Source organism: Salmo salar, chromosome 11 (assembly GCF_965601325.2).
Source record: "Salmo salar chromosome 11, fSalSal1, whole genome shotgun sequence".
NCBI classification, from domain to species: domain Eukaryota; kingdom Metazoa; phylum Chordata; class Actinopteri; order Salmoniformes; family Salmonidae; genus Salmo; species Salmo salar.
Genome location: NC_138301.1, coordinates 113,749,589 through 113,765,512, shown reverse-complemented (window position 1 = coordinate 113,765,512; position 15,924 = coordinate 113,749,589). Strand labels below are relative to the sequence as shown.

General features: G+C 44.5%; 2 protein-coding genes across 3 annotated transcripts in view; one reads left to right on the top strand and one right to left on the bottom strand.

The window, feature by feature from the left end:
* Positions 1 to 2,646, bottom strand: part of supt6h (SPT6 homolog, histone chaperone and transcription elongation factor) — a 56,859-nt gene extending 54,213 nt beyond the window's left edge. Inside the window, exons 1-6 of one of the 2 annotated variants that reach the window (XM_082958294.1) lie at positions 2,331 to 2,646; positions 1,416 to 1,523; positions 1,073 to 1,243; positions 753 to 826; positions 241 to 442; positions 15 to 96 (exon numbers count right to left, since the gene is read on the bottom strand). In XM_082958294.1, the coding sequence (XP_082814420.1) occupies positions 15 to 96; positions 241 to 442; positions 753 to 826; positions 1,073 to 1,243; positions 1,416 to 1,523; positions 2,331 to 2,628 (935 nt within the window). In that variant the 5' untranslated portion in view covers positions 2,629 to 2,646. Of the gene's footprint in view, positions 1 to 14; positions 97 to 240; positions 443 to 752; positions 827 to 1,072; positions 1,244 to 1,415; positions 1,545 to 2,330 lie in introns of those variants that run through there. The other variant, XM_045690167.2, reaches the window with a different exon arrangement.
* An 8-nt stretch (positions 2,647 to 2,654) lies between these two features.
* Positions 2,655 to 7,152, top strand: sdf2 (stromal cell-derived factor 2). Its single transcript, XM_014129637.3, has 3 exons — positions 2,655 to 2,980; positions 3,152 to 3,348; positions 3,965 to 7,152. Exons 1-3 carry the CDS (start codon positions 2,803 to 2,805, stop codon positions 4,265 to 4,267), a joined length of 678 nt encoding a protein of 225 aa, XP_013985112.2. The 5' UTR covers positions 2,655 to 2,802; the 3' UTR covers positions 4,268 to 7,152.
* Positions 7,153 to 15,924: the final 8,772 nt, after the last annotated feature.

The window sequence follows — 15,924 nt, the reverse complement described above, 5'->3', positions numbered from 1 at the left end:
GAGTGAACACTCACGCGTCCGTGTATCCTGAGAACTTCTTGCTTCTCCTCTTTGTGATAGGCTGGCCATCGTCGTCCACGATAAAGTCATCAATATCTGAGGAAATAAGTAATTATCAGAGCCAGGATGTTTTCAGACAAAATTATCTTTCCTGTAATATATTTATATTTGCATATATAGAACTGAGTTTTTCAAAAAGAATTTCAGATATTAAATGTGTAACATTATCATCAAAAGTACCCGACTCCTCCTCTCCCTCCTCTTCCTCTTCTTCGTCGAGGCGTTCACCATGGCGACGTAGGGGCGGGTCGACTGTCTCTCCCTCCTCCAGCTCCCCCTCTCCGTCCTCGTCATCTCCTCTGTGGAAGATCTCGTCTGCGATCTGGTCCTTCTCGTCATCTTCATCATCATCCATAGTCTTCACACGGTCATACTTCTTCTTCTGTCAGGACAACAGAGGATGGAGAGGACAGAGAGAAAAGTTTAAACAGGGGTCCATGTCCTCACAGAGGATTGTTAGGAGGGGGAAAGAGGTTTAAACTGGGGCCCATTTCAGGTTATGCATTTATATGATACTTGAACACATTATCATGACTCATTTGAATCACAAAGCATCGCAGAGTAGGAGTGCTGATATAGGATCAATTTAGCCTTTTCGATAACAATTACATGATTATAATTGAAGTGATTGCTTACCCTAATCCAGACAGGAAGGGACTGCTAACCCTAACCCACAGGAAGTGACTGCTTACCCTCCTCTTTACTTTGACTCCCAAGTTCTCCTCAATGAGGTCCAGATCATCATCATCAAGGTAGTCATCATAATCTGGGGGAGGAAGGGAGTGAGAGAGAGGGGGAAAGAGGGAGAGGTAGGAAAGGAGCGAGATAGAGAGGGGGGCGAGGGAGGAAAGGAGCGAGATAGAAGGGGGGGTTAGGTAGGAAAGGACCGAGGGAGAAAAGTGCGACAGAGAAGAAATTAGTTTACATAAAATTGCTTTCATTTATCTACTAGGCAAGACTATCAATTTTTGGGGAATGAAAACTCTCAAACCGCCCTGAAGCCCAAACTCACTGCGTTTCTTGCGTCTGTGTCTGACTTCATCCTCTGAGTCGCTGCCGCTTCCCGCTCCTCCGCTTTTCTTCTCTTCCTCTTCCTCATCTTCATCCACATCATCGTCGATGAGCCCCATCAGGTTCCCGTGCTCATCCTGGTCCTCTGTGTTTAACTCTTCCTCCTCTTCCTCTGTTGGGGGTTGGAGGAAGAATTAAACACACATGCTAACATTTGCTCATAAACTAAACACACTGATGAAGACATGATAGAGGAATTGCACGGGCAGAGAGACATTCATGCGTCACACTCACACCTTCTGATGATTCCATACGAAATCAGTACATTGTAATCATGTGCTCACCATCATCCATAAACGCCTGGGTCTTTTTAGGCTTCAGGTCTTTCTCTTCAAACTCCTCCTCCGACTCCTCAGCCTCGCTATCGATGAAGTCAGACATGTCTGCAAGGCCTGGACACACACGCTACAGGTTTACACAAGGATCGCACTACAAGATAGAATTTGTATCCTATATTCAGAGAATATTAGTCTCAGAGTTGCTTTAACAGTCTTGCTGTTAGTTTCAAAGATGCACCAAACCAGGAAAGCTAGTTAGGCACTCGATCCCGCACAACATCGTTCAGAATAGAGAATCGTGGATGGATTGCGAACCATAACGAGTTGCGCGATTCTGGAACAACATGTTCAAACAGATGATTGACTTCTCACGCAAACAAAAGACCAGTAAACACCAGTGAACAGAAAAGACAAACGGCATACTTAGATACTACAGTACCTAGCTAGCTAACGTTAAACACGGTTAATTAGGAAACCAATGTTGCGCTGGGATGCTTGGTTTTCTAGCCAACCATCTCTACAGTTTTATAGAACGCTTACCTAACTAGCTAGCTATGCTTTTTCTAAGTTTTGAACTTCGTATCTCAGTAGCTAATTAGCTATATAGCCATGCTAACTGGCTAGCAAGCAGAAACTCCATTAGCTAGCTAAATTAAACGTGAAGGGCTTTTGTTAGCCATGTGGCGACTTTCAGTTGTTATATTACCAAGACACGTTGATAATGAACTCTGAATTGTGTATCCTTGACTTCAGTTAGCAATATGTTTTGTTGCTAAATCAGGGTACTGGGAGACAACAACAAGGCCCCTGTAGCTAGTTAACTTAGCTAACAGCACGTTAACAAATTAGCCAGGGGGACAACATGTTGTTGGCGCGGGATTATTTCACTGGACACCAAACTCCTTTGTTAAAATAACTTACTTCTCCCTGCGACGATACTTGACCTAAATCCTTGAAATGTAGAAGGATATGTTGCTATGCTATATTTTCGTGCAGCTTGTAATAATAAAAATGGCTGATGAATAGCGGCGTGTTGAATTCCGGTGGAAAGGAAACTTCCGAGTCTGTGTGAAGCGGTTTTTTCTCGTGGAGTCCATCCACTCCCTCTGGTGGACAATAGTACACCGTCAAGTCCTGCGACCACGTTCCGCAACGATAAAAGGAAAAATAACGAAATAACAAGTATTGATTTCAACGTAAACAAACGAAGTAGACCCATAAGTACTTGAAAGTTAGAAGAAAACCTGCAAAAGCCTCATCAGTTCATCTAAAATGGCTAATCGGCGCCAGCAGGGGGAGCTGTGATTGTATCCCTCCTTCCCCGCTCTACCGTGTTCATGACGGGGCATAAACTCATGAAAACCGCGGAGTTGAGAGGCAGCTGCGAGCGGTAATGGATAACTGTACTGGTCATTCACACGTTTTATTGAGCGTTTTCATATTAATAACATGTTTATTTGGGCTATCGCTCGGGACGGAACTGAGCTTTGTGACTTGCGGCTCGGTCGTGAAGTTGTTAAATGTAAAGCACAATGTCAGACTGCACTCTCACGACGTGCGCTACGGCTCCGGTGAGTTGTTGCTAGCCTAGCCAACTGCCAGCGTCTACTAGTAGCTAACTATAGCTTGGATACAGAGAAATGGAAAACAACTTGACTTGATTACATTCTCTCTCTTCTCCATTGTTTTCACTCGTGTTTCTGTCTGCCTGACGGTGTATTTGTCTCTCTCTGTCCTGCCAGGCAGCGGGCAGCAGTCTGTAACAGGCGTGACCACGGTGGAGGACAGTAACAGCTACTGGAGTGTACGGGGCACCAGCGGGGCCCAGTGTCACCGGGGGACTCCTATTAAGTGTGGTCAGACCATCCGCCTCACACATGTCAACACTGGACGCAACCTGCACAGCCACTACTTCTCCTCTCCGCTTTCCTCCAACCAGGTCATGGGAAACATCATGTTTGTGACCCAAATGACACCCTATTCCCTATTTAGACCAGGGCCCATATAGCTATAGTTAAAAAGGGCCTATAAGGTTCTGGTGAGAAGTAGTACTCTGTATAGCGCAGGGGTACTCAACTCATACCCTATGAGGTCCAGAGCCTGCGGTTTTCTCTTCTACCTGATAATTAATTGCACACAACTGGTGTCACAGGTCTAAATCAGTCCCTGATTAGAAACAATGGAAAAAGACAGTGGAACTGTCTTCGAGGTCCAGGGTTGAGTTTGAAGGTTATAGGGAATAGGCTGTCATTTGGGGGAAAAGTCTATGTCAATATTTGTTTATTCTGTTTTGAAACATTTTAGCCTGGCTCACTGTGTGGAGATAAGTGTATCACCATGTTTCACAAGAGGTCTGGACCTTCATGGCACAAGTGGTTGTAGGGTGTGTTGTCCTTGACCTGTAACTTCAGGGATGCTGAATCAAGCCCCTGCTCTCTGTCCCCCTCAATCACTAACTACAATACCAAAAATATATATCATTGTATAATTGTTCATGCTTTCTCTGATCCTCTTTCTTTCTCCCTCCCCCGTGCTCTCTCTTCCCCCCCTCTCAGGAGGTGAGTGCGTTTGGTGAGGAGGGAGAAGGAGACCACCTGGATGAGTGGACGGTGCAGTGTGGAGGGGCGGTGTGGCAGCGCGAGGAGGCTGTCCGCTTCCAGCATGCCTCCACCGATGCATTGCTATCGATTACGGGGGAGCAGTATGGCCGGCCCATCCACGGGCAGAGGGAAGTGCACGCCATGACGGGCCCCAGCCAGCACAGCCTGTGGAGGGCCATGGAGGGGGTTTATATGAAGCCCAGTGAAAGTCCACTAGGGAACAAAGACTACAGCCATCCTCTACACACAGAGTTCTGATTCAATCAGACTACAGCCATCCTCTACACACAGACTGACTACAGCCATCCTCTACACACTACAGCCATCCTCTACACACTACAGCCATCCTCTACACACTACAGCCATCCTCTACACACTACAGCCATCCTCTACACACTACAGCCATCCTCTACACACGGGCTGACTACAGCCATCCTCTACACACGGGCTGACTACAGCCATCCTCTACACACGGGCTGACTACAGCCATCCTCTACACACGGGCTGACTACAGCCATCCTCTACACACGGACTGACTACAGCCATCCTCTACACACTACAGCCATCCTCTACACACGGGCTGACTACAGCCATCCTCTACACACGGACTGACTACAGCCATCCTCTACACACGGGCTGACTACAGCCATCCTCTACACACGGGCTGACTACAGCCATCCTCTACACAGAGTTTTGATTCTCAATCAACCTGACCTGGCTCTATATACCATTTTCTTCCCTGCTCTCTCTCTCTCTCCTCCCCACCCACCCACCCACCCACCCAGAGTTGTGATCTACTCTGGCCTCTGGCCCCCTGTATCCAACCCAACTTAGTTGTCTGCCTACCTGTCTCTTACTCAACTCCCTATGTTTTGAGGACACTCTCAAGCACAGTGGATCTAATCTGGGGGTTGCCAGGACAACTACAGAACTCTTTGACCAATCCAATCTCTGTCACCTGACCTCATCAACAGAGACTATCTGATACACTAAACGAATGCTGCTACAAGATGTAGTAAATACTATTTTCTATTTCCCCTCCTCCTCCCAACGTGGTGCTCTCCCCTCCACACACCTCCCAACGTGGTACTCTCCCCTCCACACACCTCCTCCCAACGTGGTGCTCTCCCCTCCACACACCACCTCCCAACGTGGTGCTCTCCCCTCCACACACCTCCTCCCAACGTGGTACTCTCCCCTCCACACACCTCCTCCCAACGTGGTACTCTCCCCTCCACACACCTCCTCCCAACGTGGTACTCTCCCCTCCACACACCTCCTCCCAACGTGGTACTCTCCCCTCCACACACCACCTCCCAACGTGGTACTCTCCCCTCCACACACCTCCTCCCAACGTGGTACTCTCCCCTCCACACACCACCTCCCAACGTGGTGCTCTCCCCTCCACACACCTCCTCCCAACGTGGTGCTCTCCCCTCCACACACCACCTCCCAACGTGGTGCTCTCCCCTCCACACACCACCTCCCAACGTGGTGCTCTCCCCTCCACACACCACCTCCCAACGTGGTACTCTCCCCTCCACACACCACCTCCCAACGTGGTACTCTCCCCTCCACACACCTCCTCCCAACGTGGTACTCTCCCCTCCACCCACCTCCTCCCAACGTGGTGCTCTCCCCTCCACACACCTCCTCCCAACGTGGTACTCTCCCCTCCACACACCTCCTCCCAACGTGGTACTCTCCCCTCCACACACCTCCTCCCAACGTGGTACTCTCCCCTCCACACACCTCCTCCCAACGTGGTGCTCTCCCCTCCACACACCTCCTCCCAACGTGGTACTCTCCCCTCCACACACCTCCTCCCAACGTGGTACTCTCCCCTCCACACACCTCCTCCCAACGTGGTACTCTCCCCTCCACCCACCTCCTCCCAACGTGGTGCTCTCCCCTCCACACACCACCTCCCAACGTGGTGCTCTCCCCTCCACACACCTCCTCCCAACGTGGTGCTCTCCCCTCCACACACCTCCTCCCAACGTGGTGCTCTCCCCTCCACACACCTCCTCCCAACGTGGTACTCTCCCCTCCACACACCACCTCCCAACGTGGTACTCTCCCCTCCACACACCTCCTCCCAACGTGGTACTCTCCCCTCCACACACCACCTCCCAACGTGGTGCTCTCCCCTCCACACACCTCCTCCCAACGTGGTACTCTCCCCTCCACACACCTCCTCCCAACGTGGTGCTTCAACATAGACATGTAAATGTATGTGAGACACCAGAACAAAAACAGCCAGTGATTTTATTGTTTTGTATGTCAGAGGTGCTACATGGCCATTTTGCTAGTGCCTCTAAGATGGTGTGCCGCCCCATGTCTGACTGGTTATAGAATAGGGTAAATATGACTTTATTGGTCCCCTGATATGATCAACAACAGACTATATCAATATCAATTCTGCAGGTTTGTGTTGATTGTGTACAAAAACCCTAAATGGAGGCCAGTGGGAAGAGTATGCTTATTTCAAGAAACAAGTCTTGTGCATCTACAAACGTACTAAAAACAACAGCCTTGTTACGGTGCCTTTATTACATTATCGATTTCTCGATTCAAACAAGTGTAGTTGTATTAATAAAGAGGAGCAGTTTGAACCGTTTTAAAGAAACATTTCAATCCTAGCACACTGCCTATCCCCACAATTCTCTTCTTTACCATGAACAAGTAGTGTTCCTTTGTTTGACTTGATTTCAGTTTAAGTCCTTACAGTATTACATATCCCTTCCATTGACTAAGCTGAAACATGAAGTGTACCATAATTCTCTGTCCACTACAGTATTATGTGGTAGTAGTCAATTCCATTCAGGCAGTTCAGAACCTGAATCATAATTCCAACTGAAGAACGGAAAGGAACGTCCCCGTTGAAAATGAAAGGTACTTCTTGAGTCTAGAATTTCTCAGTTCACCTTCTAGAACTAACAGAATTGGATTGGAATTGACCCCAGCCATGCTGTCATTGTCCCAGGGGTTGACAGCTACAGCCTGTCTGGTCTGACATGGGTCTTAGAAAACACTTTATATCAGCTGTCTGTGAGTGTTCATTTCATCACAAAGGTTTGTTTTCACAAGACTTGTACATGATTGTAATAGATACCTCAAATTAAATGGATGTTTTGTGCTAACCAGTGTTATGTTCTCTGTCTGTCCTTGGTTGATGACGTAACTCGTTTGTATAGTCAAGTCAGGAAAGGTCTTCTCTTCAGATTTCTACCTCCTTCATCAATGGCTCTTAATGCTTTTTATTACAGAGACATAACAACACTTAGTGATGCTGCAGAGCTTTTGTATAATTTCAGCCAGAAGTTTTGAAAGTAGTGCTCATGTCATGAGCCAAAACGGGTCCCTGAAAATTGTGCACAGTTGTGCACTACTGTATGATATGTTATGTCCTGCAAAAAATAATTATTTATATATATACACACACACTACCGTTCAAAAGTTTGGGATCACTTAGAAATGTCCTTGTTTTTAAAAGATAAGCAAAAAATGTCCTTTAAAATAACATCAAATTGATCAGAAATACAGTGTAGACATTGTTAATGTTGTAAATGACTATTGTAGCTGGAAATGGCAGATTTTTTTTATGGAATATCTACATAGGTGTATTATCAGCAACCATCACTCCTGTGTTCCAATGGCACGTTGTGTTAGCTAATCCAAGTTTATCATTTTAAAAGGCTAATTGATCATTAGAAAACCCTTTTGCAATTATGTTAGCATAGCTGAAAACTTGTTCTGATTAAAGAAGCAATAAAACTGGCCTTCTTTAGACTAGTTATCTGGAGCATCAGCATTTGTGGGTTTGATTACAGGCTCAAAATGGACAGAAACAAAGAACCTTATTCTGAAACTCATCAGTCTATTCTTGTTCTGAGCAATGAAGGCTATTTCATGCGAGAAATTGCCAAGAAACTGAAGATCTCGTACAACGCTGTGTGCTACTCCCTTCACAGAACAGCACAAACTGGCTCTAACCAGAATAGAAAGAGGACTCGGAGGCCCCGGTGCACAACTGAGCAAGAAGACAAATACATCAGTGTCTAGTTTGAGAAACAGACGCTTCAGAAGTCCTCAACTAGCAGGCTTCATTAAATAGTACCCGCAAAAAAACAGTCTCAACGTCAACTGTGAAGAGGCGACTCCGGGATGCTGGTCTTCTAGGCAGAGTTGCAAAGAAAAATCCATATCTCAGGCTGCCCAATAAAAAGAAAAGATAGGCAAAAGAACAGACACTGGACAGAGGAACTCTGCCTAGAAGGCCAGCATCCTGGAGTCGCCTCTTCACTGTTGACGTTGAGACTGGTGTTTTGCGGGTACTATTTAATGAAGCTGTTTGATTCATGAATCTTCATGAATCAGCCTTTTAAAGTGATAAACTTGGATTAGCTAACACAACGTGCTGATAATGGGCCTCTGTACGCCTATGTAGATATTCCATAAAAAAATCTGTCGTTTCCAGCTACAATAGTCATTTACAACATTAACAATGTCTACACTGTATTTCTGATCAATTTGATGTTATTTTAATGGACAAAAACAAGGACATTTCTAAGTGACCCCAAACTTTTGAGCGGTAGTGTGTGTGTGTGTATATATATATACAGTGGGGCAAAAAAGTATTTAGTCAGCCTCCAATTGTGCAGGTTCTCCCACTTAAAAAGATGAGAGAGGCCTGTAATTTTCATCATAGGTACACTTTTACTATGACAGACAAAATTATTTTTTAAAATCCAGAAAATCACATTGTATGATTTTTAATGAATTTATTTGCAAATTATGGTGGAAAATAAGTATTTGGTCAGTAACAAAAGTTTATCTCAATACTTTGTTATATACCCTTTGTTGGCAATGACACAGGTCAAATGTTTTCTGTAAGTCTTCACAAGGTTTTCACACACTGTTGCTGGTATTTTGGCCCATTCCTCCATGCAGATCTCCTCTAGAGCAGTGATGTTTTGGGGCTGTCGCTGGGCAACACGGACTTTCAACTCCCTCCAAAGATTTTCTATGGGGTTGAGATCTGGAGACTGGCTAGGCCACTCCAGGACCTTGAAATGCTTCTTACGAAGCCACTCCTTCATTGCCCGGGCGGTGTGTTTGGGATCATTGTCATGCTGAAAGACCCAGCCACGTTTCATCTTTAATGCCCTTGCTGATGGAAGGAGGTTTTCATTCAAAATCTCACGATACATGGCCCCATTCATTCTTTCCTTTACACGGATCAGTCGTCCTGGTCCCTTTGCAGAAAAACAGCCCCAAAGCATGATGTTTCCACCCCCATGCTTCACAGTAGGTATGGTGTTCTTTGGATGCAACTCAGCATTCTTTGTCCTCCAAACACGACGAGTTGAGTTTTTACCAAAAAGTTATATTTTGGTTTCATCTGACATTCTCCCAATCTTCTTCTGGATCATCCAAATGCTCTCTAGCAAACTTCAGACGGGCCTGGACATGTACTTGCATAAGCAGGGGGACACGTCTGGCACTGCAGGATTTGAGTCCCTGGCGGCGTAGTGTGTTACTGATGGTAGGCTTTGTTACTTTGGTCCCAGCTCTCTGCAGGTCATTCACTAGGTCCCCCCGTGTGGTTCTGGGATTTTTGCTCACCGTTCTTGTGATCATTTTGACCCCACGGGGTGAGATCTTGCGTGGAGCCCCAGATCGAGGGAGATTATCAGTGGTTTTGTATGTCTTCCATTTCCTAATAATTGCTTCCACAGTTGATTTCTTCAAACCAAGCTGCTTACCTATTGCAGATTCAGTCTTCCCAGCCTGGTGCAGGTCTACAATTTTGTTTCTGGTGTCCTTTGACAGCTCTTTGGTGGTCTTGGCCATAGTGGAGTTTGGAGTGTGACTGTTTGAGGTTTTGGACAGGTGTCTTTTATACTGATAACAAGTTCAAACAGGTGCCATTAATACAGGTAACGAGTGGAGGACAGAGGAGCCTCTTAAAGAAGAAGTTACAGGTCTGTGAGAGCCAGAAATCTTGCTTGTTTGTAGGTGACCAAATACTTATTTTCCACCATCATTTGCAAATAAATTCATAAAAAATCCTACAATGTGATTTTCTGGATTTTTTTTCTCATTTTGTCTGTCATAGTTGACGTGTACCTATGATGAAAATTACAGGCCTCTCTCATCTTTTTAAGTGGGAGAACTTGCACAATTGGTGGCTGACTAAATACTTTTTTGCCCCACTGTATATATAAACTCAGCAAAAGGAATGTCCTCTCACTGTCAAAACTTATCATGTGTAAATATTTGTATGAACATAACAATAACAATATTCAACAACTGAGACATAAACTGAACAAGTCCCAAGCTCAGTCCGATGATGCTGTGACACACCGCCCCAGGCCATGACGGACCCTCCACCTCCAAATCGATCCCGCTCCAGGGTACAGGCCTCGGTGTAACGCTCATTCCTTCGATGATAAACGCAATTCCGACCATCCTCACTGGTGAGACAAAACCGCGACTTGTCAGTGAAGAGCACTTTTTGCCAGTCCTGTCTGGTCCAGCGACGGTGGGTGTGTGCCCATAGGCAACGTTGTTGCCGGTGATGTCTGGTGAGGATCTGCCTTACAACAGGCCTACAAGCCCTCAGTCCAGCCTCTTTCAGCCTATTGCGGACAGTTTGAGCACTGATGGAGGGATTGTGCGTTCCTGGTGTAACTCGGGCAGTTGTTGTTGCCATCCTGTACCTGTCCCGCAGGTGTGATGTTCGGGTGTACCGATCCTGTGCAGGTTTTGTTACACGTGGTCTGCCACTGCGAGGACGATCAGCTGTCCGTCTCCCTGTAGCGCTGTCTTAGGCGTCTCACAGTACGGACTTGCAGTTTATTGCCCTGGCCACATCTGCAGTCCTCATGCCTCCTTGCAGCATGCCTAAGGCACGTTCACGCAGATGAGCAGGGACCCTGGGCATCTTTCTTGTGTTTTTCAGAGTCAGTAGAATGGCCTCTTTAGTGTCCTAAGTTTTCATAACTGTGACCTTAATTGCTTACTGTCTGTAAGCTGTTAGTGTCTTAACGACCATTCCACAGGTGCATGTTCATTAATTGTTTATGGTTCATTGAACAAGCATGGGAAACAGTGTTTAAACCCTTTACAATGAAGATCTGTGAAGTTATTTGGATTTTTAGGAATTATCTTTGAAAGACAGGGTTCTGAAAAAGGGACATTTATTTTTTTGTTGAGTTTATATATATGTACTTTTTGCAATTCGTATGACATGTTATGAATTCCAATTCATACAATATGTTACGAATTTGTCAGTGCTTTAGATCCCGGACTGCATCTTTAATGTTCAATGCCGTGGAGATTGTGAGAGCTGTAAATCTGTAGCTAAAGGTAATACACAACTGTTTACAAAATGTACTTCAATATAACTACACAGTATTGGAGCAACTTGCCTCTATTCAACCTGGATCAGATTGCGTAATAGAAAAGCAAAGTTAATTTTCCATTGAGCCGACATATGAGGGACATATGCACTGTTTACCATGAATGCGATCTTGGCTAACTCGAGAAAATTGCCTTTAAATTTCAATCACGCTGCAATGCTGAACTTCCGCGATACGGATTGAATATAGAACCCTTGACATAAAGAGAGTCTGACTATTCAATACGCATACACGTTTGAGTGAAAGACTCGAATTTTATTGTCCCAGACTCACAGTGACAGAGGTAGACTTCACCGTTCCAGTGGAATATTCTCCTCACAAAGACTGGCCAACAGGTAGATGTGCTACTTGGCCCACTGGTAGTGCACAGAAGGAACACTCAGGGCATAGAACTCAAATGTGACATAGAACTCAAGAACCTGATATAGAACTCCATGAAATGACATAGAACTGTGTGTGTGTGCGTTTGTGTGTGCATTCCTGTGTGACGTGTGTTCCCCACCTTGGGGTGTGTACAGTCATAGTGGGTGTGTCTGTAGTGCTCTAGGACCTGTGTGTAGAGTATGACGGAGGAGATGTGAGAGAAGTGGGCTGTCTGAACCCGAAGAGACTGTTCCTCAGACATAATATACACTGGGGAAATGATTGGGGCTGCCTTAGTAATGTTGGCATGGACCAACAGCAATATGTTTTACATGTTGTATACTGTCCTCCTTGAGGTGTTTCTAGACAAAATTAGACAGCCTTAACTGTAATATTTTAATGCATTGTTCAACAAATCTCTCTTGTAACTAATGGGTATTATGTTATGCCATGCATATGACACTGTTAAGTGGCCTTTATAACAATGTTAAGTAGCTTCAATGTCATGGGAGTCCAATACCAGTAGCTCCTCCCTCTCAGGGCTAGCTGCTGATTGGCTGTGTCTCTGCAGTGCAGTCACCTGGGCGTCTGATCTCTCCATGTCGTCTCTGGGTTACATGACTCACCTGTGATGTAGTGTAAACACCTGGACAAGGTAAAGGTGATACATGCTGTAAACACCTGGACAAGGTAAAGGTGATACATGCTGTAAACACCTGGACAAGGTAAAGGTGATACATGCTGTAAACACCTGGACAAGGTAAAGGTGATACATGTTGTAAACACCTGGACAAGGTAAAGGTGATACATGTTGTAAACACCTGGACAAGGTAAAGGTGATACATGTTGTAAACACCTGGACAAGGTAAAGGTGACATGTTGTAAACACCTGGACAAGGTAAAGGTGACATGTTGTAAACACCTGGACAAGGTAAAGGTGACATGTTGTAAACACCTGGACAAGGTAAAGGTGATACATGTTGTAAACACCTGGACAAGGTAAAGGTGACATGTTGTAAACACCTGGACAAGGTAAAGGTGACATGTTGTAAACACCTGGACAAGGTAAAGGTGACATGTTGTAAACACCTGGACAAGGTAAAGGTGACATGTTGTAAACACCTGGACAAGGTAAAGGTGATAGATGTTGTAAACACCTGGACAAGGTAAAGGTGACATGTTGTAAACACCTGGACAAGGTAAAGGTGACATGTTGTAAACACCTGGACAAGGTAAAGGTGACATGTTGTAAACACCTGGACAAGGTAAAGGTGATACATGTTGTAAACACCTGGACAAGGTAAAGGTGATACATGTTGTAAACACCTGGACAAGGTAAAGGTGACATGTTGTAAACACCTGGACAAGGTAAAGGTGATACATGTTGTAAACACCTGGACAAGGTAAAGGTGACATGTTGTAAACACCTGGACAAGGTAAAGGTGATACATGTTGTAAACACCTGGACAAGGTAAAGGTGACATGTTGTAAACACCTGGACAAGGTAAAGGTGATACATGTTGTAAACACCTGGACAAGGTAAAGGTGATACATGTTGTAAACACCTGGACAAGGTAAAGGTGACATGTTGTAAACACCTGGACAAGGTAAAGGTGATACATGTTGTAAACACCTGGACAAGGTAAAGGTGATAGATGTTGTAAACACCTGGACAAGGTAAAGGTGATACATGTTGTAAACACCTGGACAAGGTAAAGGTGACATGTTGTAAACACCTGGACAAGGTAAAGGTGACATGTTGTAAACACCTGGACAAGGTAAAGGTGATAGATGTTGTAAACACCTGGACAAGGTAAAGGTGATACATGCTGTAAACACCTGGACAAGGTAAAGGTGACATGTTGTAAACACCTGGACAAGGTAAAGGTGATACATGTTGTAAACACCTGGACAAGGTAAAGGTGATAGATGTTGTAAACACCTGGACAAGGTAAAGGTGATACATGTTGTAAACACCTGGACAAGGTAAAGGTGATACATGTTGTAAACACCTGGACAAGGTAAAGGTGACATGTTGTAAACACCTGGACAAGGTAAAGGTGACATGTTGTAAACACCTGGACATGGTAAAGGTGATACATGTTGTAAACACCTGGACAAGGTAAAGGTGACATGTTGTAAACACCTGGACAAGGTAAAGGTGATACATGTTGTAAACACCTGGACAAGGTAAAGGTGATACATGTTGTAAACACCTGGACATGGTAAAGGTGATACATGTTGTAAACACCTGGACAAGGTAAAGGTGATACATGTTGTAAACACCTGGACATGGTAAAGGTGATACATGTTGTAAACACCTGGACAAGGTAAAGGTGATAGATGTTGTAAACACCTGGACAAGGTAAAGGTGACATGTTGTAAACACCTGGACAAGGTAAAGGTGATACATGCTGTAAACACCTGGACAAGGTAAAGGTGATACATGTTGTAAACACCTGGACAAGGTAAAGGTGATACATGTTGTAAACACCTGGACAAGGTAAAGATGACATGTTGTAAACACCTGGACAAGGTATTCAGACCCCTTCACTTTTTCAACATTTTGTTATACGTTACAGCCAGTGGCGATCCGTCATTCATGGCAGGTGGGGCAGAGCCCCAAATTTTGGGGGGGTTGCCTGTTTTGCATGTTATTTGAAATTAATAAGTGTCACATATCAGTTTGCAAACAATGTAAAAAATATATATAAATCATTGAATTAATAAAGCTGCATACAAACATGGTCTCTTTTTGGTTTTCTTGAGTAAGGCAGCTCCACAATGCAGGTGTTTCCGCCTAGCTCAGTGCTTTCTGTGTTGGTGGGGCAAACCTGCAGAAAATACGGAGCATTGCGCCGTGATTGGCTCAGTGTTCTGTCAGTCATGGGGAAACTACATCACTGCGAAGTCTAAGAGGAGACCTCAAAAATTCTAGCTCTAGGGTGCTGACATAGAGTTACATAGGAAGTGCCCATCCAAGAAGACTCAAGGTCATTGGCCACAGATAAAATGATGTCAATTCACATTATATGTGCAGTAGCTTTGATTGGACTGATCATGTCAACATCATACTTACAAAATCTTAGCTAGCAGTCATCATCATGAATCAAGTCGACAATCTACAGGCAAATCCTTTTCAATTCTTGTCAAATTAAGATAAATAATGAAGAGAAATGATAGATAAAATGTATCGGTGCTCATCGGCCATTGGACATAAAGATTACACAACAAGTTGGAAATCGCAAATTCAACAATGAGTGGTCTGGGAAGAAGCGAGCACAACACAACCAGGTGAGTCCAAAAATATTTTGTATGCACTGCATAAATGATGTAATATGCCAGGGACATTTCTCTACAACAGGCTATATCGCTACATGCGCATGTGCACCACCAAGTCAGAACACTAGGCGAAATTAAGAGGGGATAACAGACCAAATTATTAGCATGAGGCAGATGGGCTACTAACAGCTTTTACACAACATACACTTAGTATTACTTTCTTAGCTACAGTATACATTCAGTGGCTTGCGAAGTATTCACCCCCCGGTAAGTAGAGCCCGGACTTGAACCGGATCTGGAGAGATCTGAAAATTGCTCTGCAGCAACGCTCCCCATCCAACCTGAAAGAGCTTGAAAGGATCTGCAGAGAAAAATGGGAGAAATTCCCCAAAAACAGGTGTGCCAAGCTTGTAGCGTCATATCCAAGAAGACTTGAAGCTGTAATCGCTGCAAAGGTGCTTCAACAAAATACTGACTAAAGGGTCTGAATACTTACATAAATATAATATTTCAGGTTTTTCATTTTTAATACATTTGCAAAAAATTCGAAAAAGCAATTTTTGCTTTGTCATTATGGGATATTGTGTGTAGATAGATGAGGAAAAAACAAACCATTTAATCCATTTTAGAATAAGGCTGTACCGTAACAAAAAGTCAAGGGGTCTGAATACCTTCTGAAAAATGGCCAGATGACAGCTGGTAGGAGTGAAAGAATTTCTGTCAAATAAATTGCAAACTGCTTTTACACAGGCAGCCCAGTTCTGATATTTGTTCTACTAATTGGTCTTTTGCCCAATCACATCAGATATTTTTCAGAACTGATCTAGTCAAAAAAGATCTGAA